The sequence below is a fragment of the Telopea speciosissima genome, chromosome 11 (genome assembly GCF_018873765.1).
Source record: "Telopea speciosissima isolate NSW1024214 ecotype Mountain lineage chromosome 11, Tspe_v1, whole genome shotgun sequence".
Lineage (NCBI taxonomy): Eukaryota > Viridiplantae > Streptophyta > Magnoliopsida > Proteales > Proteaceae > Telopea > Telopea speciosissima.
In genome coordinates, this window is record NC_057926.1 from 38,990,460 (window position 1) to 39,014,083 (window position 23,624).

The 23,624-nt window shown below is 39.9% G+C and overlaps 1 protein-coding gene across 1 annotated transcript; it reads left to right on the top strand.

Annotated features, from left to right (window-relative positions):
• Positions 1-1,702: 1,702 nt before the first annotated feature.
• Positions 1,703-23,624, top strand: LOC122645084 (disease resistance protein RGA2-like). Its single transcript, XM_043838431.1, has 3 exons — positions 1,703-1,787; positions 18,705-18,871; positions 20,688-23,624. The coding sequence occupies exons 1-3, from the start codon at positions 1,703-1,705 to the stop codon at positions 23,622-23,624; spliced, it is 3,189 nt and encodes a 1,062-aa protein (XP_043694366.1).

Below are 23,624 nucleotides of genomic sequence, written 5' to 3' on the forward strand. Positions count from 1 at the left end.
GCAATCCATCAAACTGCGTAGAGGGTTCATCAAACTGCAGATGCCAATGACTGCCCTTCCACAACAACAGCTGCCAACTGCTGTAGCAACACTTGTGCAGCAACAACCGACACAAGCACCGTTTCAGAACCAGTAGGTGACGCTACTGCCACCACTTGCACCATCTGAAGGAAGGGCAAAAAGCCGTGTGGGATCATCTCATCCCCGGTGCCACGGTCGGTGGTAATTCCAATAGCAAGGACGAGAGATTTTCCTATTAGGGAGCGAGAAAGATCACAAGGCAGCCAGGGGGCCAACTCGAGTCCCCTCAAGAGGCGAAAGAACCCAACAGATTGATCGGCGCAGTAAGATCTCCCCAAAAGTCAGTCATACTCGTCGCTTGGGGGGAAGTGCAACATAGTCTCAACAGGATCCCCGCCGGGAGAGTGATCATGCAGAAGGCGCGGGAGCGAGTCGGGTTTGACTACTTGTGGGAGACAAGCTGCCCTCGAGGCCGAACAGGGATTGGGTTCGATAATCCACCTACCAAGGGGGCCCACGGACAGGTTGGGGATCGAGTTCAACGATTACCCTACCCAGCAGAAGCAAGTCGAGTGGTCGAAACTGACCTCACAAAGAAGTTGAAAGAGATCGACGAAAAGCTAAAAAATCATAATTGGCGATCGCTCTGTAATGTGCATTCAATGCTAGGTGATCACCCATTCTCAACAGCTATCATGAATGTGAACCTCCCCATGGGGTTCAAGCTACCAAGTTTTGAGAGGTACGATGGGAAGACAGACCCACATGACTACATCAATTATGTCAACACTGTGTTGACCCTGTATGGCGGTTTAGAGGAGGTCACCTGCCGAGAGTTTCCAAGTTCCCTCAAAGGGGCGGCCACTGCTTGGTTCTCAAGCCCAAAGGCCAGATCTATCAGCAGTTTTGCAGAACTATGCAAAGTGTTTGTTATTCGCTTCCAGAGTATCATTAAGCAAAAGAAAAATAACTACTAATTTACTAGCAGTGACACAAAGAAGTGATGAATCGATCTGTGAATTACTCACTCGGTTCACACAGGAATCTTTGGACTTCAAGGATCTGGACAATGTCATGGCATATAATGCCCTGTACGGAGGTATTATGGATGACGAGTTGGTTAAGTCAAATACATTGGACCCTCTGATAATATGGAGGATTTGCGGGATCGCTGCAACCAATTTTCCAATATGAGGGATATCCTGAAGGCCAAGAAAGCATATAAACCATAGGCCCAAGAGAAGAAAAGTTCATCCAATGACAAGGGCGACCGAAAAGACAAAGACAAGAAGCATAAAGGCAGAACGGCGGCAAGAAAGGGATCCAAGCCCCGATTACACCCCCTTAAATACTTTAAGGACATGCATCCTGATGCAAATACATGATTGGGAACTCATTCGTTGGCCAAGGCCAATGATATCTAAGGCCAAGACAGGATCCAAAAGAAATACTACAAGTTTCATAAAGGCACTGGACATGACATGAAGGTATTGTCGCCAGCTGAAGAGAGAGATATAAGGCTTATGTATTTGTGTGCCCTATGTTAATACATTGTTTTTACAACCATATAATATGTTAAATCCGTGCCCAAAACTTGATTTAAATCCCGGTCTGATTTCCCAGTCCGATTTGAACTTTGTGTGTAGAACTGGCTGTGGAGTACGCTTGAGATTTGTGGGCCATGATACTCAAGCCATCACATAAGATTGTTGACCGTGACACGGGGGAAGTCATCGAGGAAAGATTCATTGACAGAGACAAGGGAGGTTTGTCGACAAAGGAGTATTCTAGGATATCCTCCGCAGGCGCGCCAAAGCCAGTACCGATTTCCTCCACCACTTTGGGATGATTGGGGGTAAGCCACTAACAATGATTGCCAAACATAATTATACATTGTGTTCATCATATTTGACTCATGCGAATCAATGTGTCGGAGTCCATATGCATAAGGTGAGCTTCGAATTGTTTATCATATGTTTGAACATGGATGGTAGCTTATAGATATCATTAAACTACATCAAGTGGATGTGGGGGCCCACTTAGCCCTAAGTGAAACCTATTTCTACCTAAGGCTAACCTAGCCTAGGGGTACTAAGGTCAACTCACCCTATGTTGTGCTTGTAATGAAGGTTATAGGGGTTATTGATTAAAGCGTATGCATGTACGCTACCTAGACCGAGTGGGACCTACCTATCCGTTCCTAACTTTAACTGGACCTAGGGGCACTAGGGTCATTATACTCCATGTAGTGTTGGGCTGTGGGCCCAAGTGCATGAAATGGCCCAATAACCTAATTGGACTTAAGGATTTATTGCATAGCCAAACAAGCCCCAACCCATTAGGACCTAAGGACTTAAGGCCTAACCAAACATGACCTAATACCTAAATGAGTTATAAAAAGGGACCAAACCACTATTCACCTCACAATTGCAAACTCTAAATCATGGGAGCAAGGAGGAGAAAAGAAAAGAAAGAAGAAGAAGAAGAAGAAGAAGAGGAAGAAGGAAGGAGGTGGAGCCGGTGCTACCCCCTTGCTGTCCTCTCATCGTTGCAACCTTCTCCCTCATTTTCCCTCTTGAAGGCCAGCCAAAGAAGAAGAAGAAGAGGAGAGAAGGAGAAATAGAGAAGGAGAAGGAGAGAAGAAGAAGAAGGAGGAGGAGGAGAAGGAGTGGCTTACCTCATTATAAGTATGTTCACCCCCTCATCTCATCTCTTCCTTGCTTTCCTATTTTCTTAGGCTAAGTGTGTGGTGTATTTGGGTATCTACTTATACCCTCACCCACCATATGGCATGCCATAAATGATGGCATTATTGCCATTCTTGGTAGTTAAGGAACCCCATCTACCTCCCTATGCTTTAATCCATGGATTCCTATGGAAGACCATGATGTTTATAGGTTTTATGTGTTGGGTTTCATGGGGATCCTAATGGAATTGGAGCTAATCAAGGGATGGATAACCATCCTATAGGTGTAGGAAGACCACCCAAGGACCCCTCATTGCTCAATTGAGCTTGAAACTGACCTAAGACCCAAGCCCTAGGTGTTTCACATATTTTTGGGCACCACCAGCAGGAAGAACGCAAGGGGAGTGGCGGATGTATCTGCCGGTCCAAGTCCAGTCCTTCTTCTAGTGAGCTATTGCCAAGGACCGGTACGACGGGACCGGCAAGACCCTCCTGCCTGTGATGCTTGTTGTTCCTGCTGGTCAAACTAACTTTTTCTCATTGTTTCGGCCATAACTCAGCCGATACATACTCAATTAATGCAATTCCAAATGTGTTGTAAACTAGACTTAAAGGACTATATTTCATATGAAGAAACCATTAATCCAATCGGTGGGGAAGGCCCACAAAAGTGGGCCCAAATCTGGATGTTGTGCATTGACATATTTGGTAAAATCGAATTTACTCTGGTGACCTCGCCTATTTCAAGGACATTTGAGTAGGGGTTTTTAGGAGATTTTAATGGGGGGGTTGTCTACAACTATTGCACCTTTTAAAAATATTAAATTAGGAAACTACAACCATCCAGAGAGGTCATACGGGTACGCGCGGGAATCAGATTTTGGTTAGAATCACTGGATTGAAGAACAAAGTGAGTGAGTTAAGCGATCGAATTAATTTATGGAATGTTTATGACATGGTGTACCCTTGCGTTTGCTATTCATGCATGTATGTTCAATGTATACAATTGTCATTGGATATGCATTTAGTGAATGATCATTTTATACATGCCTTGTTGTGGATTTACATTACTTGTTTAGCAATATTTATCATTTATGATTACTGTTGTGCGTATACGAATGGTATTGAAATGAGATCCAGGTGCCAGTGGGTGCTGGGCCTGGGATCACCATATGGATAAGTAAGTCATTGCATGTAGTACAAGGCTTTAGAAACGGGATCCGGGTGCTGGTAGGTGCTGGACCTGGTATCGTCGTACTTACTGTTGTATTAGAAATATCTATTACATTAGGTGGGAAACGGGATGGTGACCGGCCGACCGTCTTGGGTATTCACATTCCACACTTCGTATGTGCATGTATAGGCCAGAGGGGGTGAGAGGGTAGCCGGCTGACCATCTTTCGGTACTATGGACTCGACCTTTGGCTTATGCATGTGCGTACCCTTTCATACAATAGATGCATTTGGCTAGGATAATATACTCCGTACTACACCCCTTACCAACAGGGGGTAAGGTGTTGGTTAACAGATGGTGATGTCCTGTGTGATGAAATTACCATTCTCGAATCTCGGGGGAACTTTGGTGAGTTTCGGGATAGATAGAGCTAGGGTTATCAAGGGGGTTTGCGTATATCTCTTGGTGGAGACCAGTACTGTAGGCTTTCAACCGCAACTCGGATGTCATCGTTGGTATACCATCCGCTTATGTACCGAGATCGGGGATGCTATCTATGGTGTTGCAATAGTACGTTACCAGACTTAGGCATTTATTTGTTAGGTGGATAATAATAAAATTGAACTTCATCATGCATTCATGTGGCATGATTGTAAACCATATATGATGTGAGGATTATCCTGGTGGTATGGGACGCTATGGGATTCGCTTATCATATTTGGTTTGCGATCAAACTTCATTCATCTTTCGTTGTGTATGCTTGTGTGGCTTAACTGCTCATTAGGCTCAATGGAGCTCACTCCTCAAGGAAACCTGATGAGCACATTTATGTGTGAAATCTTAGGGCATAAAACATACATTTTACCACATTGGACAGAGTTACTCGGTGCTTTCTTGTGCTTTTCAGGGTTTAGGTGAATTATTGTGAAAATGGAGGAGATGATGCTAAGGAGATGTTTTTAAGTTTTTTAGAAGTGTAAATGAATGCATAGCCCATCGAGTCAGCTTTGCAATGGTTCAAACGGCACTTAATTCCGAGTTGAAACGAAGAAGTTATGGCCGTTTCCATAACGACGCGTGAAAATGGTCTGCAGGGGTTTATTTATAATTATTGACAGTCAGACGGGGACAAAGTGAAGCGGAAGTTCGGATTTTATGGGCCTTAACGCAATTATCAGAAGTTACTTTACTATACCCGAAAGATTCCATTTGGAAGGCTCTGGACAATCCAACTTCAACTTGAGATATCTTGGGCTCCCCAACTCCGAATTGGATGAAATTTGAGTCTATTTTGGGTGATTTTTCGCAAGGAACACAATGGTGAGACCTATATAAGCACCCCATGCTCCACATTTTCTGAAGGACAGAATGGGTATTTTATTTATTCTTGAAAGAATCCTAGTCATCACCCTTACTCTCTCTCTCCTCTAACTTCTCAAGGGCACTTCTGAAATTCTACTTGGGATAGATTTATATTTTCTCATCTATGGAAGGTTGAAAAATCAAAGATGCTTTGATTTTCTTGCTTGGAGAAGATATCTACAAGAAAAAAAGACTTGTTAGAATTGGAAGTTTATTTTTAGAAATAAAAGGTACATATAAACAATCTTCTCTTCTTCTTCTTTCTTTTTTTTTTTGCTTTTTTCTTAGGATTCAAGGCATTGTAAAAGAGGAAAGATAAGAGAATATTCTCTTTTCTTAGGGAATATTTCTCCTACACTTCCATCTTCTCTCTTCTCCTCTCCTCCACCTATAAATACCCCCTACCTCTCTTGTAAAAATTGCTCATTCACTTAGTGAAATTTCTTCTCTTCTTCTCTTTCTAATTTGTGATTTTTAGCTTTTCTAAGTTCTAGTTTGCTTTTATGATTTTTAGTTAATGTTTATAATAGGTTTAGTTTATGCTTTAATTTCAATTTAAGTCTTCAATTGGGTTGTAATTTCTTAATTCTAGTTTAGGTTTTAAGCCTTCTAGTCTAAGTTCTTAAGTTGATGACAAGACTTGAAGATTTAGAAGAGGAGGCCATGGTAAGTTTATGCAAGTATTCAAGCTTTTCAATTACATTCATGCAAGCACATCCAGGTTTTATTAGCTAAACTCTCAATCTCATTCTCCATCTCCTCTATCTCTCTCTATCTTCTTCTTCTTTCCCCTCTATTTCTTTTATTTTAATTTTATATGATTGTGGTTTATGGATGCATTTTTATTCCATTATTTCTTTTTATATGGTTAGTATGTATGGCTGTATTTTTATTCCTTTCAATTCGCTTTAGTTTGATAGGTTAGATGCTCATGTGTTAGGACGCCGATTTAATCCCTTAATTTTGTTAGATGCTTATGAGTTAGGATGCATTGATTTTCGTTAGTTTAATTAGTTTAATTTAACACTTTAATTTGGTTCACTTTGCATTACTTTTAAGTTAGTTAAATAGAGTGGCGTATATCTCCTCGTGTTCGACCCGTAACTACGATTGATCCGTACGATTGCGGTTTTATTTTAATTCAAACAAGTTTTTGGCGCCGTTGCCGGGGAGATTATTGTCCATTTTATTTATCTGATTTTTAAGTAGTTCGAAGTGTTTTAGTTTATTATTTTCTCTTCTTTTTTTTGAAAAAAAAAAAAAAATCAAATTTTGAAAACCTCTTCTTGTTTCTCTTCTGTTTCAAATAGTGTGCGCCCAATCTAAAGTCCTTTATATGCTTCAACCCTTCATCTTTTGGTGTCCCTCATAGGATTAAGTTACCTATGACGCTACATCTTGACTTGGTTGGGTGGATTGACATGTGACTTATCTTTGGAGGTGACCACTCTTGATAACAGGAAAGCGAAATAGTGAGAGTGTTGGAAACATAAACGTATAGTAGACCTCCATTCTACATCAGAATCCATATTGGAGTCGCACGTAGGTGGCTATAGAAGACTATACGGGTTCCCTTGCTGTCAACCTATATGGCATCCTTACAGCTTTTGAACCATTATTTCGCTTTTTGAGGGATAGAGATGCATTATCTACCTTGGGCTCCCTCTTGTTTCTAGTTTTTTTTTTTTTTTAAGTGTTTTATTTTTCTTTAATTTTTCTAAAGAAGACCTCATATCTGTTTAGGTGGCTAAGGTGTGGACTCGTGATTCAAGTAATCGTCTTATTAGAAGACCACCTTCTCTACCACCTTTGACCATGGGTGACCAACAATCCAAGACTCTTAAGGATAGGTTTTACCCCACTAGGCTGCACGACCCTCATGCATTAATCTCACTGTTGTTACGGGGAATAACTATGAACTCAAGACCAACTTGATCAAGATGCTACCCCATTTCCATGGGATGGCTAATGAGGATGCATATCTCTTCCTTAGGGAATTTGAGGAGGTCGTGTTCTAATTAAGGTCCGTAATTTGGTGATGATACGATTAGGCTTAGGTTTATACCCTTTGCCCTGAAAGACCAGGCCAAGAAGTGGCTCTATGGACTCGCCAACAAACTCCATTAATACATGGGATGAGTTCACCATTGTATTTTTGAGAAAATTCTTCCCTCTTCACAAGACCAATAAGCCTAAAAGTGACATCCTCCAGTTCAGGCAGAAACCACATGAGTCATTTTCTAAATTCATGGAAAGATTCAAGGACCTCCTCTTAGAATGCCCTCACCATGGTTTTGACTTGTGGCAGCTATGCCAAATTATTTATGAGGGTATTGATTATCAGACCAAGCAACTTGTAGAGTCTATGTGTCCAGCAGGCTTTACTTCTTTTTCTGAGGAGAATGATGCATGGACATTCTTAATCAACTTGGCTGATAAGACTAGGGAATGGGAATCTTCCTAAGAGGCTGAAAGGACCACTAAGGGGTATCTCATTGAGGGTATGCCAGCCAAGGAGGCCAAACTTGACAGCCTCATAAAATGGTTGGAGTCCATAGTTAATTCGGTCAACCATGTGTCGGTATGCAGTTGGTACCAAACCCCTGGACACCTTTCTGATGAATGCCCCAACACCTTGGTGGGCAATTCCAGCACTGAGAATGTAAGTGCTCTCTACCAAAATAACCCATATAGCAATACTTACAATACAGGATGGAGAAATCACCCCAATTTCTCATGGAATCAAGGGAACCAAGCAGGCCCATCCAACTTTAACCATCAAGGCCAGGTTGGTGCCCAAAGGCCCAACTATGCACCACAAAGCCAAGGAATATCTCCTAACCCCTTTCCCCCTCATCCTCATCCAGGACGTTCTATTAATTCTGCTAGGCCTCCTCTCCTTGCACCTTATCAGCAACCCCCAGGGTTTACCAATATAGGAGAGGCAATAAGACTGAATGAGATGGACAACAAGATAGCTCTTCTAATGACAAGTCACAATAACATGGAAAAACAACTCACCCAGCTTGTCACAATCCTGCATGAGAGGGAAACAGGGAAGTTACCTAGCGACTGAGCCAAATCCTAGGCATCGAGGTTCATATTGACAAGGTACCCAAGCTCCTCCAACCAATGTTGCACAAGGTCAACAGCACCAAGGGCCCTCCAGACAGGTAAGTGTTATTTATGCTTTAAGGAGTGGCCGTGAGTATCAACAAGGCTAGTGCACCTCGGTCTTTATCATCTCATACTCCCGTTGTTGTCCCCCTTCAAGAGGCCATTGAAGTGCCCTCTTGTTTCAAGTTCGTCCGATGAACCTAAAGATATACCGAGATGATTTGGTTGAGGAAACCAAAGAGGATTCTGTTGAGGAAGTTAAAAAGACCAACCCTGAAAGAATTTATACCCCACCTGCTCCTTTCCCAAATAGGTTGGTTAGCAAGAAGTCTCCTTCTATGGAGAAGATATTGGATGTGTTCAAACAAGTTCAGGTGTATATCCCCTTGTTGGATGTTATTGCCCAGATCCCCGCTTATGCTAAAGTCCTCAAAGACTTATGCACCCAAAAGCGGACCACCAATGTGCCCAAAAAGGCATTCTTGGCTGCTAACATTAGTTCTCTAATCTCACAGCCAGTAGCAGCCAAGCATAAGGATCCTGGAAGCCCCACCATCTCTTGCACTATAGGCCATACTACTATTGATCATGCCTTATTGGACCTTAGTGCAAGTGTGAACCTCTTACCCTTTCATGTCTACCAACAACTGGGATTGGGAGAACTGAAACCGACCAAAATTACTCTTCAACTTGCAGATCGATCGGTTAAAGTTCCTAAGGGAATGATTGAGGATGTCCTGTTGAAGGTTAGGGAATTTATTTTTCATATGAATTTTATTGTTTTAGATACCCAACCCATTGCCAACTTCAAGGACCAAATCCCAATCATATTGGGTAGACCATTCCTAGCTACCAGTAATGCTTTAATCAATTGCAGGAATGGTCTCATGAAATTATCTTTTGGCAATACTTCTGGTGACTTCAATGTGTTTAGGTTGGGCAAACAGCCTGACATGGATGAAGAGGTGCATATGCTTCAAGGATTTCCCGATGATATTGATACGTTCTTTGAGATTGATTTTGATTCGGGATTTCAAGAATGTATGCAAGAATTGGAGGGTGTTGATGATACTCCCTTATCTGAGGTCTGGAGCCTCCAGCCACCTTTGGAGCCCCTTGGACCCCTATCCACTTCCATTCCCAAATCCTCTAATATTGAGCCCCCCACATTAGAGTTGAAGGCATTGCCCTCCAACCTCAAGTATGCCTTCTTAGGACATGATCATACTCTTCCTGTTATTATTGCTTCTGATTTGACTTCTATTCAGGAAGAAGAGTTGATTAAGCTTCTAAAGGACCATAAGGAAGCCATAGGTTGGACCATGTCTGACATTAAAGGTATTAGCCCCTCCATTGTTCAACATCATATACATCTGATGGAGAGTTCCAAACCTTCTAGGGAACCCCAAAGGAGGCCTAATCCTGTGATGAAAGAGGCAATCAAGAAAGAGATCCTAAAATGCTTGGATTATGACATCATTTATCCTATTTCTGATAGCCAATGGGTGAGTCCTGTGCAGGTTGTGCCTAAGAAAGGAGGAGTCACTGTAGTTGAGAATGCTAATAATGAGTTGATTCCAACCCGTATCCAAACGGGATGGAGAGTGTGCATTGACTATAGGAAATTGAATGCTGCAACTTGGAAGGACCACTTCCCCTTGCCTTTTATTGATCAGATGTCAGAGAGACTAGCTGGCCATGAATATTATTGTTTTCTTGATGGTTATGCAGGCTATAACCAAATTCCTATTGCTCTAGAGGACCAACACAAGACCACTTTCACATGCCCTTATGGAACCTTTGCTTACCGGCGTATACCTTTTGGGCTTTGCAATGCCCCTGTTACATTCCAAAGGTGCATGATGAGTATCTTTTCTGATATGGTAGAGCACTTCCTAGAGGTGTTTATGGATGATTTTTCTATTCACGGCTCTAATTTTTTTAATTGCTTGCATCATCTCTCTTTGGTTCTTAAAAGATGCATAGAAAAGAACTTGGTCCTGAATTGGGAGAAGTGCGACTTCATGGTAAAGCAAGGTATAGTTCTTGGTTACATTGTGTCCAAAGAAGGGATCAAGGTTGATAGATCTAAGGTGGACCTTATTGCCAATTTATAACCACCCAAGAGTGTGAAGGACATTAGATCTTTTCTTGGCCATGCAGGTTTTTACAGGAGATTCATCAAGGACTTTAGCCAAATAGCTAGACCTCTCACCTCTCTTTTAGCAAAGGATTGCCCATTTGATTTCTCTTCTAAGTGTCATGATAGTTTTGAGCAATTGAAAAGAACGTTGACTTCAGCCCCCATTATTCAAGCTCCAATTTGGACAGTTTCATTTGAGCTTATGTGTGATGCCTCTGATTTTGCTATAAGGGCTGTTCTTGGGCAAAGAATCAATAAATTGTCCCATGTGATTTATTATGCAAGTAGGACTCTTAATGATGCACAGTTTAATTATACCACCACTGAGAAAGAATTTTTAGCTGTTGTGTTTGCTTTAGAGAAGTTTAGGCCCTACTTGGTTGGATCACATGTGATTGTTTATACTGACCATGCAGCTATCAAATATCTTGTGCAGAAGAAAGATGCCAAGGCTCGCCTCATTAGGTGGGTCTTTTTGTTACAAGAATTTGATCTTGAAATTAGGGATAAGAAAGGGTGTGAAAATTTGGTTGCAGACCATCTATCCCGGCTGCCTAATTCCTTGACTGTTGATTCTCCAGTCAACGAGAATTTTCTTGATGAGTATCTGATGGCAGTGTCTAGTGAACCTTGGTTTACTGACATTGTTAATTATCTGGTTACGGGTGTGACACCTGTACATTGGTCCACCCAAGATAAGAATCGTTTCTTTTCACAAGTTAAGTATTTCTTCTGGGATGATCCTTATCTTTTTAAGACCTGCCCGGATCAAGTAATCCGGAGATGTGTCCCTGATCATGAGCAACAATCTGTCTTATCTTTTTGCCATGATCGAGGCTTGTGGAGGCCATTTTGGGCCTAATAAGACTGCGACCAAAGTTTTACAGTGTGGATTTTATTGGCCTAGTCTGTTTAAAGATGCTTTTACTTATTGCAGGGCATATTCTTCATGCCAATCCTTAGGGCATCTTACTAAGAGAAATATGATGCCCCTCAACCCAATTCTGGTGGTTGAGGTGTTTGATGTATGGGGTATTGATTTCATGGGGCCTTTCCCTAACTCTTTTGGTAACCTGTACATATTACTTGCTGTGGATTATGTGTCTAAATGGATTGAGGCAGTTGCTTGTAAGACCAATGACCACAAGGTGGTTGTGAAATTTCTGAAGGAGAACATCTTCTCCCGTTTTGGTACTCCCCGGGCTATCATTAGTGATCTGAGCAAGCATTTTTATAATCGGCCTTTTGAGGCCCTCATGAAAAAGTATGTTGTCGTCCATAAGTTGGCCACACCCTACCATCCCCAGACCAGTGGCCAGGTTGAGGTTTCAAATAGGCAGATCAAGCAAATTCTTGAGAAAACCATCAACCCGAACCTCAAGGATTGGTCTAACCGATTGGTAGATGCGTTGTGGGCCCATAGGACAGCCTTCAAGACCGATCTTGGTCAATTTCCGTACCATCTAATGTATGGAAAGGCATGTCACTTACCTGTAGAGATTGAGCACAAGGCCTTTTGGGCTATCAAGAAGCTTAACTTTGATCTACGCACTGCAGGTGCCCATAGGAGACTCCAACTATCTGAGTTGGAAGAACTTAGGAATGAAGCATATGAGAATGCCCGAATTTACAAGGAAAAAACCAAGGTTTTCCATGATAGGCACATTTTGAGAAAATCTTTTGAGGTAGGCCAGAATATTTTGTTGTACAATTCTCGTTTGCATATCTTTTTAGGTAAGCTGCGTTCTAGATGGGATGACCCCTATATTGTTCAAAAAGTTTATCCTCATGGGGCTGTTGAAGTCCTCAATCCAAGTACAGGAGCTACTTTCAAGGTCAATGGCCAAAGATTGAAGCCGTACATAGAGATGCCTACTCCAGTTGAAGAAGAGGTCATGAATCTCCATGAGCCTCTTTACCTTGACCCCTGATATCCTGGTATGTATCCCCTCCCTTGTCCTTATTATTTCTTTTCTGCATGCATTGAGGACACTGCATGAATTAAGTGTGGAGGGGGGTGTGTTGGACTTTAATTATGAATTTTGTGAATTTTGACTGTGGCGATAGTTTTTGGTTATGTGCATAAGTCTCTTCGATTTGCAAAGCGAGAGTGAGAGGGAATTAGGTGCCCTCCTAGCATGCAAAATAATAAAAAAATCCATTTTCAAGGATGGTAGTTGGTTTGTATTCGGTGATGGGGATTGAGTTTGAAAATATGAGTGCTACTTCATGTGATGGTTAGATTCCTCTATGTGTTTATGGACCCCTTTGATCTTTTGGCTAGTAGTTGAGACCAATTTGTTTGTGGCAAGGCATGAAAGTGAAAGTGAATGAAAAAAAAAAAAAAAAAGAGAGAAACAAAAAGAAAAGTGGAATTCCTTGGGACTAGACAGGGCACTGTGCCTCATGAAGCAGGGTGACTTGATCGAAATTCCTTGAAAGGAAACTCAAAAAAAAAAAAACTCTTGCATCAATGTCTCAATGTCTTATGGATACACGCAAAAAGCAAAGCTACCAAGTATTTGGGTGTCTAGTGTATGCTCCACCATGTCATTCAGATAACAGTAGTAGAGTAGAAAAAGAGTTTGTTGTTGAGAAAGAAAAAAAAAAAAAAAAAAAGCTTTTGCCTTAATGCCTGGAAAAGAAAGTATGGTAAAAAATACTCAATGCCTAAGTCTTTGGTTCCATCAATGTTATGAGTGGTTTACTTGAAGGTGAGTAGTGTTTAGAAAATATGAGGAGATCCCTTGACCTTGATGCATGCTTGTTACTTGAATTGATGTGGGGTCATAAAATTCAAGTGTGGGGGAACCTTTGGCTCCTTCTTCTTTAGTTGAGTATTTCTTTGAGATTGTGTGCCCTATCTTACTTATGCCATGAGAAAAATTTACATCATTTTTTTTTTATTTATTGAATTTTGGGTATATATTCACTGCAAACACCCACGAGACACAACTCGTCCACTAGGGGTAACCTAGGGGTTGAAAGGCTTGTTGCACATGCTAAGTGCAACCGTGATTCCTACGAAAGTGAGTTAGGATTTTTTTTTTGCATTCTAAGTTAGTTTATCTTTTCCATTACTTGAGGACAAGTAACGTTCAAGTGTGGGGGAATCTGATGAGCACATTTATGTGTGAAATCTTAGGGCATAAAACATACATTTTACCACATTGGACAGAGTTACTCGGTGCTTTCTTGTGCTTTTCAGGGTTTAGGAGAATTATTGTGAAAATGGAGGAGATGATGCTAAGAAGATGTTTTTAAGATTTTTAGAAGTGTAAATGAATGCATAGCCCATCGAGTCAGTTTCGCAATGGTTCAAACGACACTTAATTCCGAGTTGAAACGAAGAAGTTATGGTCGTTTCTGTAACGACGCGTGAAAATGGTCTACAGGGGTTTATTTATAATTATTGATAGTCGGATGGAGATAAAGTGAAGCGGAAGTTCGGATATCAGGGGCCTTAACATAATTATCAGAAGTTACTTTACTGTACCCGAAAGATTCTATTTGGAAGGCCCTGGACAGTCCAACTTCAACTTGAGATATCTTGGGCTCCCCAACTCCGAATTGGATGAAATTTGGGTCTATTTTGGGTGATTTTTCGCAAGGAACACAATGGTGAGACCTATATAAGCACCCCATACTCCACGTTTTTTGAAGGACAGAATGGATATTTTATTTATTCTTGAAGGAATCCTAGTCATCAGCCTTACTCTCTCTCTCCTCCAACTTCTCAAGGGCACTTCTGAAATTCTACTTGGGATAGATTTATATTTTCTCATCTATGGAAGGTTAAAAAATCAAAGATGCTTTGATTTTATTGCTTGGAGAAGATATCTACAAAGAAAAGGAAGTACTTGTTAGAATTGGAAATTTATTTTTGTAGAAATAGAAGGTCTATGTAAACAATCTTCTCTTCTTCTTCTTTCTTTTTTTTTTTCTTTTTTCTTAGGATTCAAGGCATTGTAAAAGAGGAAAGAAAAGAGAATATTCTCTTTTCTTAGGGAATATTTCTCCTACACTTCCATCTTCTCTCTTCTCCTCTCCTCCACCTATAAATACCCCCTACCTCTCTTGTAAAAATTGCTCATTCACTTAGTGAAATTTCTTCTCTTCTTCTCCTTCTAATTTGTGATTTTTGGCTTTTCTAAGTTCTAGTTTGCTTTTATGATTTTTAGTTAATGGTTATAATAGGTTTAGTTTATGCTTTAATTTCAATTTAAGTCTTCAATTGGGTTGTAATTTCTTAATTCTAGTTTAGGTTTTAAGCCTTCTAGTCTAAGTTCTTAAGTTGATGACAAGACTTGAAGATTTAGAAGAGGAGGCCATGGTAAGTTTATGCAAGTATTCAAGCTTTTCAATTACATTCATGCAAGCACATCCAGGTTTTATTAGCTAAACTCTCAATCTCATTCTCCATCTCCTCTATCTCTCTCTATCTTCTTCTTCTTCCCCCTCTATTTCTTTTATTTTAATTTTATATGGTTGTGGTTTATGGATGCATTTTTATTCTCTTATTTCTTTTTATATGGTTAGTATGTGTGGCTGTATTTTTATTCCTTTCAATTCGCTTTAGTTTGATAGGTTAGATGCTCATGTGTTAGGACGCCGATTTAATCCCTTAATTTTGTTAGATGCTTATGAGTTAGGATGCATTGATTTTCGTTAGTTTAATTAGTTTAATTTAATACTTTAATTTGGTTCACTTTGCATTACTTTTAAGTTAGTTAAATAGAGTGGCGTATATCTCCTCGTGTTCAACCCGTAGCTACGATTGATCCGTACGCTTGCGGTTTTATTTTAACTCAAACAAAACCTTCTTTTAGATTTTGATGCAGGTACATTGAAATTAAGTGGAGTGGAGTATGTGACTCCAGTTGGTGGCTACAATGATTGGCGGACTCCGAACCTGGAGGAGCTTTGACCAGAGTGTTATTGTAATGTATGTTGCTACCTGGAACAGTGATACTTGGCCAAGTGGCCATCCTTTTGATATAATTTGGTATTCTTTCGTTTCCTTTCACAATGGATGTATTATCTAGACAATATATATTACATAAGTCCTGATTGGAAAGAAATGTAACATTTTGGATAAACCTTAACAGTTATTGTATATATATATATATATATATATATATATATCATTTAGCTCCCGTAAACTCTGGTATTGTTAATATTGTACTATTTCTCCTTGATCTATTGCTTTTCGTTGGAATGAGTTAGCCTTTAGATACTGCATCAGTGAACCTGGTGTATAGCGGAGCATATTTATACGGTCTGGTTACACAACCCAACGGTTCAGGGATGGGGGTGTGACATAATATGGGTAGCCTAATTCAATTTTGGAATAATGACATATTATGTATTTTAAATAATTTTACGATGTAAAATAAATGAAAAACAAACATTGAAAAATTTTACAGTAACATTTTACATCGTATTTTACCTCCGAGAAACAAACATTGAAAAATGTTTCGATATGAAAAATTTTACATGTAAATTTTTCATGCACTACGTCAAAACAAACCAAACCAAACCGGGCCTAAGGGTCCATTTGTTTCCAAGTAAAATGATATAAAAGGAAAATTTTCAGATACACCATTTTTAAGCAAATTTTACGAGTAGCTCAGAATAGAGGTGTATATCGAAACATGATTTATGAAGCTAACCCCATTTAGTTGGTATAAGGCTTAGTAGAGTTGAGTTCAGTAATATAAATTTTACCGAAAATTTTCTTTTTTTATGTGGTTTAATCCTATTTTATATTGCAACTTATCATGGTGAGGTCTGTTAGGGTATGGGGAAGTTGTCCTAATCTTTGTGTCGTCAAGGGTTCTGAGATATTGTTGTGGTTGAAATACACCATTGGGATTATTATCTATGCACTTGTGTAGGCAAGTGTGGAAGCAAGATAGAGTGTTTTTGCGTTGTAGTTGTAGTTGAAAACCACTAATGATTTGCATTGTTTTGGATATTTTGAAGTGGATGGTGATGACAGGATGAATGTGTACTTTCTAGTAGATCTAACCACTTTGTGGTAGCGAAGTGGAAGTGCATACGACAATGTGTTTGCTTCTTAGTATTATTATATATGTAGGACTAATAAACTTGAAATTACCCCAACTAGTCAGTATATGTGATTGCCCATTTATGCATGCGTGTCAGGAGGATTTGTGGTATTGCATCTATGTGTATGTGCCGCAAGTGAGACAATGGTTGTGTGCAAGTTGTGAGTGCTTGTTGAGATATTGTTATGGATGTTGGGAATACCAAGTGTGTATTGCAAGTGTGTTGTGAATAAAAAAATGAAAAAATTTTTGTGATCGTAATTTATCCCCTCTCAGTGTCATCTTGGAATATCACATTATACATTCTCAATATATATAATACAAGTTTATATAATAAAAAGAGTAAACATCTTGTACGCCCCCTGAGGTTTGTTGACTTGTCATGTAGACCCCACGATTTTGAAAACCTTACTTACAGACCCCTAGGACTAACGAAATACCCATTCCGTTAGAGTGAACAAGTTAAGTGATGATGTCAGCAGGCCATAAATCAATAAATGACCAAAATGCCCTTATCTCCTAATTCGTGTTTGAGTAGCCATCCTCTTCTTTCCTTTTCTTTCCTTCTTTCCACTTCTTCATCCTCTGCTACGGTAGCCATTGCCGCGTGAAGGTAGCCATTGCCGCCATTGCCGAAATCTCACTCTTTAATCGAAGGTAGCCTAAAGCTTTACTGGTTCTCTCCTTCTTCAGTTTTCTTCCATAAACCAAACCCTAGAAAGCTAGAAGCCCATTTGGTTTTTGTAGCAGAATTCGTCACCACAACGTAGAAATCGTTAACTATAAAGCTTTAGGAACCCTAATTCGAAGTCCAAGCAAATTCATTTCATTTGGATTGTTGTATTGAAACCTTGTAAACTCCCTAGATTCATTCGTTTGATCCAATACCAAAACCGTGCCTGGAGGATATAACTTTCTGTGGATTAAATTTTGCAGATTGTATCCATTGTCTGACTAACGAAATACCCATTCTGTTAGAGTGAAGAAGTTATGTGATGATGTCAACAAACCATAAATCAATAAATGACCAAAATGCCCTTATTTCCTAATTCGTGTTTGAGTAGCCATCCTCTTCTTTCCTTTTCTTTCCTTCTTTCCACTTCTTCATCCTCTGCTACGGTAGCCATTGCCGCGTGAAGGTGGCCATTGCCGCCATTGCCGAAATCTCACTCTTTAATCGAAGGTAGCCTAAAGCTTTCATGGTTCTCTCCTTCTTCAGTTTTCTTCCATAAACCAAACCCTAGAAAGCTAGAAGCCCATTTGGTTTTTGTAGAAGAATTCGTCACCACAACGTAGAAATCGTTAACTATAAAGCTTTAGGAACCCTAATTCGAAGTCCAAGCAAATTCATTTCATTTGGATTGTCGTATTGAAACCTTGTAGACTCCCTAGATTCATTCATTTGATCCAATACCAAAACCGTGCCTGGAGGATATAATTTTCTGTAGATTAAATTTTGCAGATTGTATCCATTGACTGACTAACAACATCTCTGACGGTCAATTAGAAGTTCTGGTTGTTTCACTTTGCTAGTCAATTATTAAAGCCTTACTTTATTGAAGAGAATGGCTCAAACCTTGATTTTTGGAAAAATTTTCAGATCATCAGAGAGAATGGCTTAAACCTTGTATTTTGGAAAGAATTTGCAGGTCACCGACTTGGGTTTAAGTATTCAGGCAACCACCATTCTCTCTGAAGGCTCAAACCTTGATTTAAGTTTAAAAATAACAATTTCAACGATGCAATTCTCTCTCTCCCTCTCCTCCCCCCCCCCCTTCCAATTTTGTGGATTCATCGCATGTGTGCTTGAGGGCTATCAAAAGGTCAGAAAACTTCACCCTTAGCTTCAGTTTCTTCTTTTTCCCGGTTTGATACCCCGTTCTAGTGTTGCTATTTTGGGTCAATCCCTTTAGATTTCTATTACTGTTTACTCTAGTTCTGCCACTTGAAACCTCCCCAGTTTCTGACTCAAGTTCTGGGTGTAGTAAGAGAGGCATCGATCTCTCCTAGATCTGCTCCTATTAGCCTCAAATTTTGGAGCTTAATACTTACCCTAGGGCGACATTACCAATGGATTCCCATTCCTAAACCTTGCTGTAACAGTAAGTTATGAAGCTAATTTCAGATCAGGCTTACCCTCCTCTGCCAGCGGCAGTTTTAGACATCAAATACATCTCTTCGTGCCACCGCTAGCAGCAGCACCACCACCACCACCACCACCACCACCACCGTCACCGCCACCGGTTAGCATCTCCAACTCTTATTTCAATGTTGGAGATGCAATAAAGGGTACAAATGTAATTTTTATTTTGGTTACTTTATAAAAGATGTACAAAGGCTATTTTGATCTTTTACAATGTTAAATTAACACCTAACTAACACTCGGTTTATGGGTCTGTAAGTAAGGGTTTAAAAATCTTGGGGTCTACATGACAAGTCAACAAACCTTAGGGGATGTACAAGATGTTTACCCTAATAAAGAAGGCTAACACTAAAGATTATAATATGTAAAAGCCAGTAAATGTTGATGAGCCTTGTCTCTTAGAAGTGATTACAGCGTGTATCACCATGGACTGGGAAGGTAAACCTTATTTCTTAGGAGAGAGTGAGATTGAAGTGGTGCTTTGTAAAGTATGACGTGTATCACCACTAATACTAGCAATAATTCCAACTCCTATGTGAACAAACCAATGAACATCAAAAAGCATCAATTACTACAGCGCATTAATTTGGCCCACTCGGTGTGTGATTACTAACTAATCAATGATGCATCAGTTTTTGGGTAAACAACACGCTTATCTCTTCTGTGTCTCCTTTCTTGATCGGTGGCTTTATTGAACCATTGGCAATTGCCAAATTTATTTGAAGACAAGGTATAAATTGAAAGAATAATTGTATCCACTTTTGGTTTTTTATTGATAAAGTGACTAGTGGTATCACATCACCACCATAAGATTTAGAAAAGCAATGTAGCCTGTGGAATTAATCGGGTTTGCAAAGGGTTAGTCAAGCTAGCTTTTAAAAAAGTAGCCATTTCGTTTTATTTTAATTAAAAAATGATTATCATTATAGCTCTTTATCCTTTAGCTTATATTTACTGTTACTTTACTATCATATAAAATTTGCTTTGATTTCTCCAGAAAAATCAAAGTTTCACCTTTTCTTCTCTCCTAATATTTCTAAACTCTCCACATTACCCTTCTATCCTAACCGGTTACCCTCTTTTATTATTAGAAAAACAATGCAGCAGAATATCCATTTTACAAAAGAAAACAAAGAGAGAGAGAGAGAGAGAGAGAGAGAAAACATGCACACAAGAAGGAAGTCTTCATCCACAGTCGAGCGAGAATGAATTAATGAATTAATGAGAAATTAGCAACTATCAGGCTACGGGTCACTAAGGAGAGAAATTTCAGAGCACAAATGGTACGAATGGAGAAGCAGCTCCCACGGCGAGCAGGTTGAATGGACATGTCTAGAGTTTCCAAAATTGGTGAATCAGATTGGGACTGATTTTGATTTTTACCGTTTTAAATCAGAATATTCATGCTAAAATTCTCCCGATTTTCTACCGTTTTAAACAAATTCAAAAGTTTTTTGGATCGATTCCGACTGATTCCAATCTGATCTGTACTGAAATCGTCCACCCGATTCCTGGTTTTAAAACCCTGATGGGTATCGGTGAAGGGTGTACCCAGTTAGGATAGAGGGGTAATGTAGGGATATAAGAATGCCAGGGCAGGGGAGCAGGAGATGTGAAACTTTCATTTTTTTGGGGGAATTAGAAAGAAAGTCGAAAACATATTTTCAAACTTAGTAACTTTAATAACCCAAGAGGTGGGGAGAAGAAATTTCTTGGAAGAAACGTTGTGTCCTTTTGTCATTCAAACCAATTAGTGGATTTGTTGATCAAGGGAGTTCATCTGCAACTCTCCAACATCTCTATAATTTACTAAGCATATTGGTTTATGTGTATCTTTCCTCAATTCTATCTTGAAGGTAAGAGAGTAAAATCTTCTCCTTTCTTCTTCCTTGAAGGATAATTTTAATGTCGTTGTATTTAGTGAATTGAACATTTTTTATCTCTCTGTTCTGTTGGTGTTCTTCTTGCAGGGAGAAGCTATGGAAAGAAGTAACGAAGATATAATTGTATCCCTTCGTGTAGCAGTCTTGCTTGACAAATTATCCTCAGATGCATTAAGAGATTTCGGATCGGTCTGGTGCGTGCAAAGTGAGCTACGTGTACTCTCAGATCTTTTTGGGAAGATTCAAGAATTGCTCAAGTTTGCAGAGCAAGCTCAAGCAAAGAATATCTTGGTGAAACGCTGCCTTAGGAATCTCAGAGAAGCTGCTTACCGAGCTGAGGACATATTGGATGAGTTCATCTATGAAGCTTGTAAGGAAAAAGATGAAAGATATGGAGGTGGAGGAGAGGTACGTTTCTTGCACTTCCCCTCTAGCTTAACTGCAAATGGGCTTTTACGTAAGCAAGAAATCGGGCCTCTTATAAATGATGAACTCATAAAGAAACTAGAGGAGATTGAGAAGAAACTTGAAGATCACTATCTCAGAGAGTCATCAGGAAATCAGAAATCACATGGTGGTGGTGTAATTGATGAAATATTAGATACTAGGCCGAAGAGTGGTTCTCTAGTTGATGAACCTCTTACTTTGGGGAGGAAGGAAGATGCAGAAGCAATAAAAAATAAGTTGTTGTCATCAAATCCAAATGAAAACCAAAAACAGGTTTCTGTTATTGCCATTGTTGGATTGGGGGGTGTAGGCAAGACAACTCTAACACAGCTTGTCTATAATGATCCTGATGTAGAGAAACATTTTGAAAGAAGAGCTTGGGTTTGTGTCTCTACTGATTTTAATGCTGTAAGATTGACCTCTGCAATTCTAGAGTCCTTGACTGGGGAAAATCCTAACTTGAGCAATCTAGAACCACTTCAACATAAGTTGAGAGATGAATTAAGAGGGAAGCGATTTTTAATCATCTTAGATGATGTTTGGACTGAAAAGGAAAGCGACTGGAAATCTCTGAGAGTTGCATTCTGGGCTGCAGGGGAAGGAAGTAAAATAATAGTAACAACTCGAAGTAGAAGAGTTTCATCAATGATGCACCCCATGTATACCCATGATCTACAAAATTTATCTGATGAAGAGTGTTGGTCGATTATGGAAAGGCACATATCTTTAAATTATGGCTCTATTGCTTCCAGCCTGGAAGAAGTGGGTAGGAAGATTGCGAGGAAGTGCAAAGGATTGCCCTTGGCAGCAAGTACGCTTGCTGGACTATTAAGCTCTTCTAGTTCAGATTTAAACCTTTGGGAACAAGTCTTGAATAGTTCTATGTGGGACTTAGAAGAGAGCAAAGATTTACCAGCTGCACTAAGTCTAAGCTATTATTTTCTTCCCACATATTTGAAGCAGTGTTTTGCTTATTGCTCTGTATTTCCTAAAGATTATATATTCAAGAAGAAACGTCTCATCCAACTATGGAGCGCAGAAGGTTTTATTAGAACCAACACTTCAAGAATGAAAGTCAAAGCAGGTGGCCAATATTTTGATGATTTGGTGCATAGGTCTTTCTTTCAGCACTACAATATTGAAGATAAGAAGAGATTTGTAATGCATGACCTTGTACATGATTTAGCAGAAGCAGTTTCAGGAGAGGTGTATGGTAGATTTGAGTGCGAGATGAAATCGAGCCTCAGCTCCAAATTCGTGACCCGTTATTCGTCCACGTGTTGTGTAAGTTCCATAAACAGGGACAAAAATCCTGATAACAAGAGGTTATCCACACTGATACACCTAGGTCGTGGTAATTGTTTCCACAGATGTTACCATATTGAATCTTTTGGAGGACTAAGGTACTTACGTGTCTTAGATTGGTATAATTCTAACATTCAGATGCTTCCGGATGATATTGGCGGTTTGAAATTCCTACACTATATTAACCTCTCCAAATCTGAAAACATACAACGATTACCGGAGTCTTTATGCGATCTTTTCAATCTACAGTCACTGATACTCCGTGGTTGTACCGGAATACGTGAGTTACCTAGAGGCATGAAGTATCTACGCAATCTCCAGCATCTAGACCTTGATGGGTGCTATAACATACTTTCCATGCCACAAGGAATTGGGAGATTAAGTAGTCTCAAGACATTGTCAAGGTTTCCTGTCTCGAAAGATGATGATGGTTGTGGGATAAGAGAGCTGAAGGAGTTGAGGCAGCTTGAGGGTGCACTTTCAATCAGGTCACTACAGAATGTGATTGATCATCTGGATGCTCGGGAAGCTGATTTGGTAAGTAAGCCGAAAATTGATAAGTTAGATTTTGTTTGGGATTGTGGTACTAGTGGTGATAAAGATGTTGAGGTTCTTGAAAGTTTACAACCTCACACTGAGCTGAGGAGTTTAGTTATCTTCAATTACAGTGGGTTAACATTTCCCAGATGGTTGATGATCGATTTCCAAAGCTACAACAAGCTAGTCTCTCTGACACTCGTGCTCTGCGGCGAATGCCAAGTCCTCCCTCGGATTGGGGAGCTACCCCTATTGGAATCTATGTTCTTAAGAGACATGAAGAAGTTGGAAGAGTGGTCATCTAGCAGTAGCAGCTATAGAGGGGGGGAAAGTAGTGATGAATTCCCTAGCCTCCAAAAGCTATTCATTTCAGACTGTCCAGAACTGAGGATACTACCACAGCCGCTTCTGTCAAGTCCGAGACTATGTGAATTGCGTTTCTCTAAATGTCCAATGCTCAGGATGTCGCCTCATGCAGGAGGATTAAGCAGACTCACCTCACTCAAAAATCTTCAAATTGGGAAACAGATGGAAGGGTTGATGCAGTTTCTGGAGGAGACAGAGACAGAGAATCTACCTCCAAATCTTAATCGCCTTCATATCCATGATTGTAAATTGCTACCCAAGGGGTTGAGAAACCTGTCTTCACTGGAACATCTGGAAGTTGGTCAAGATTGTAAAGTCCACTATAGCCCTAAGGAGCTCCCCGCAAATGTCATCGTTATTAGAGGTTGA

Coding starts and splice junctions, on each gene's coding strand:
- LOC122645084 (XM_043838431.1), top strand. CDS start 1,703: ATGATACTCAAGCCATCACATAAGATTGTTGACCGTGACACGGGGGAA. Junction 1,788..18,704: donor CATTGACAGAGACAAGGGAG/GTTTGTCGACAA, acceptor ATTTCAGATCAG/GCTTACCCTCCTCTGCCAGC. Junction 18,872..20,687: donor ATGCAATAAAGGGTACAAAT/GTAATTTTTATT, acceptor TTCTTCTTGCAG/GGAGAAGCTATGGAAAGAAG.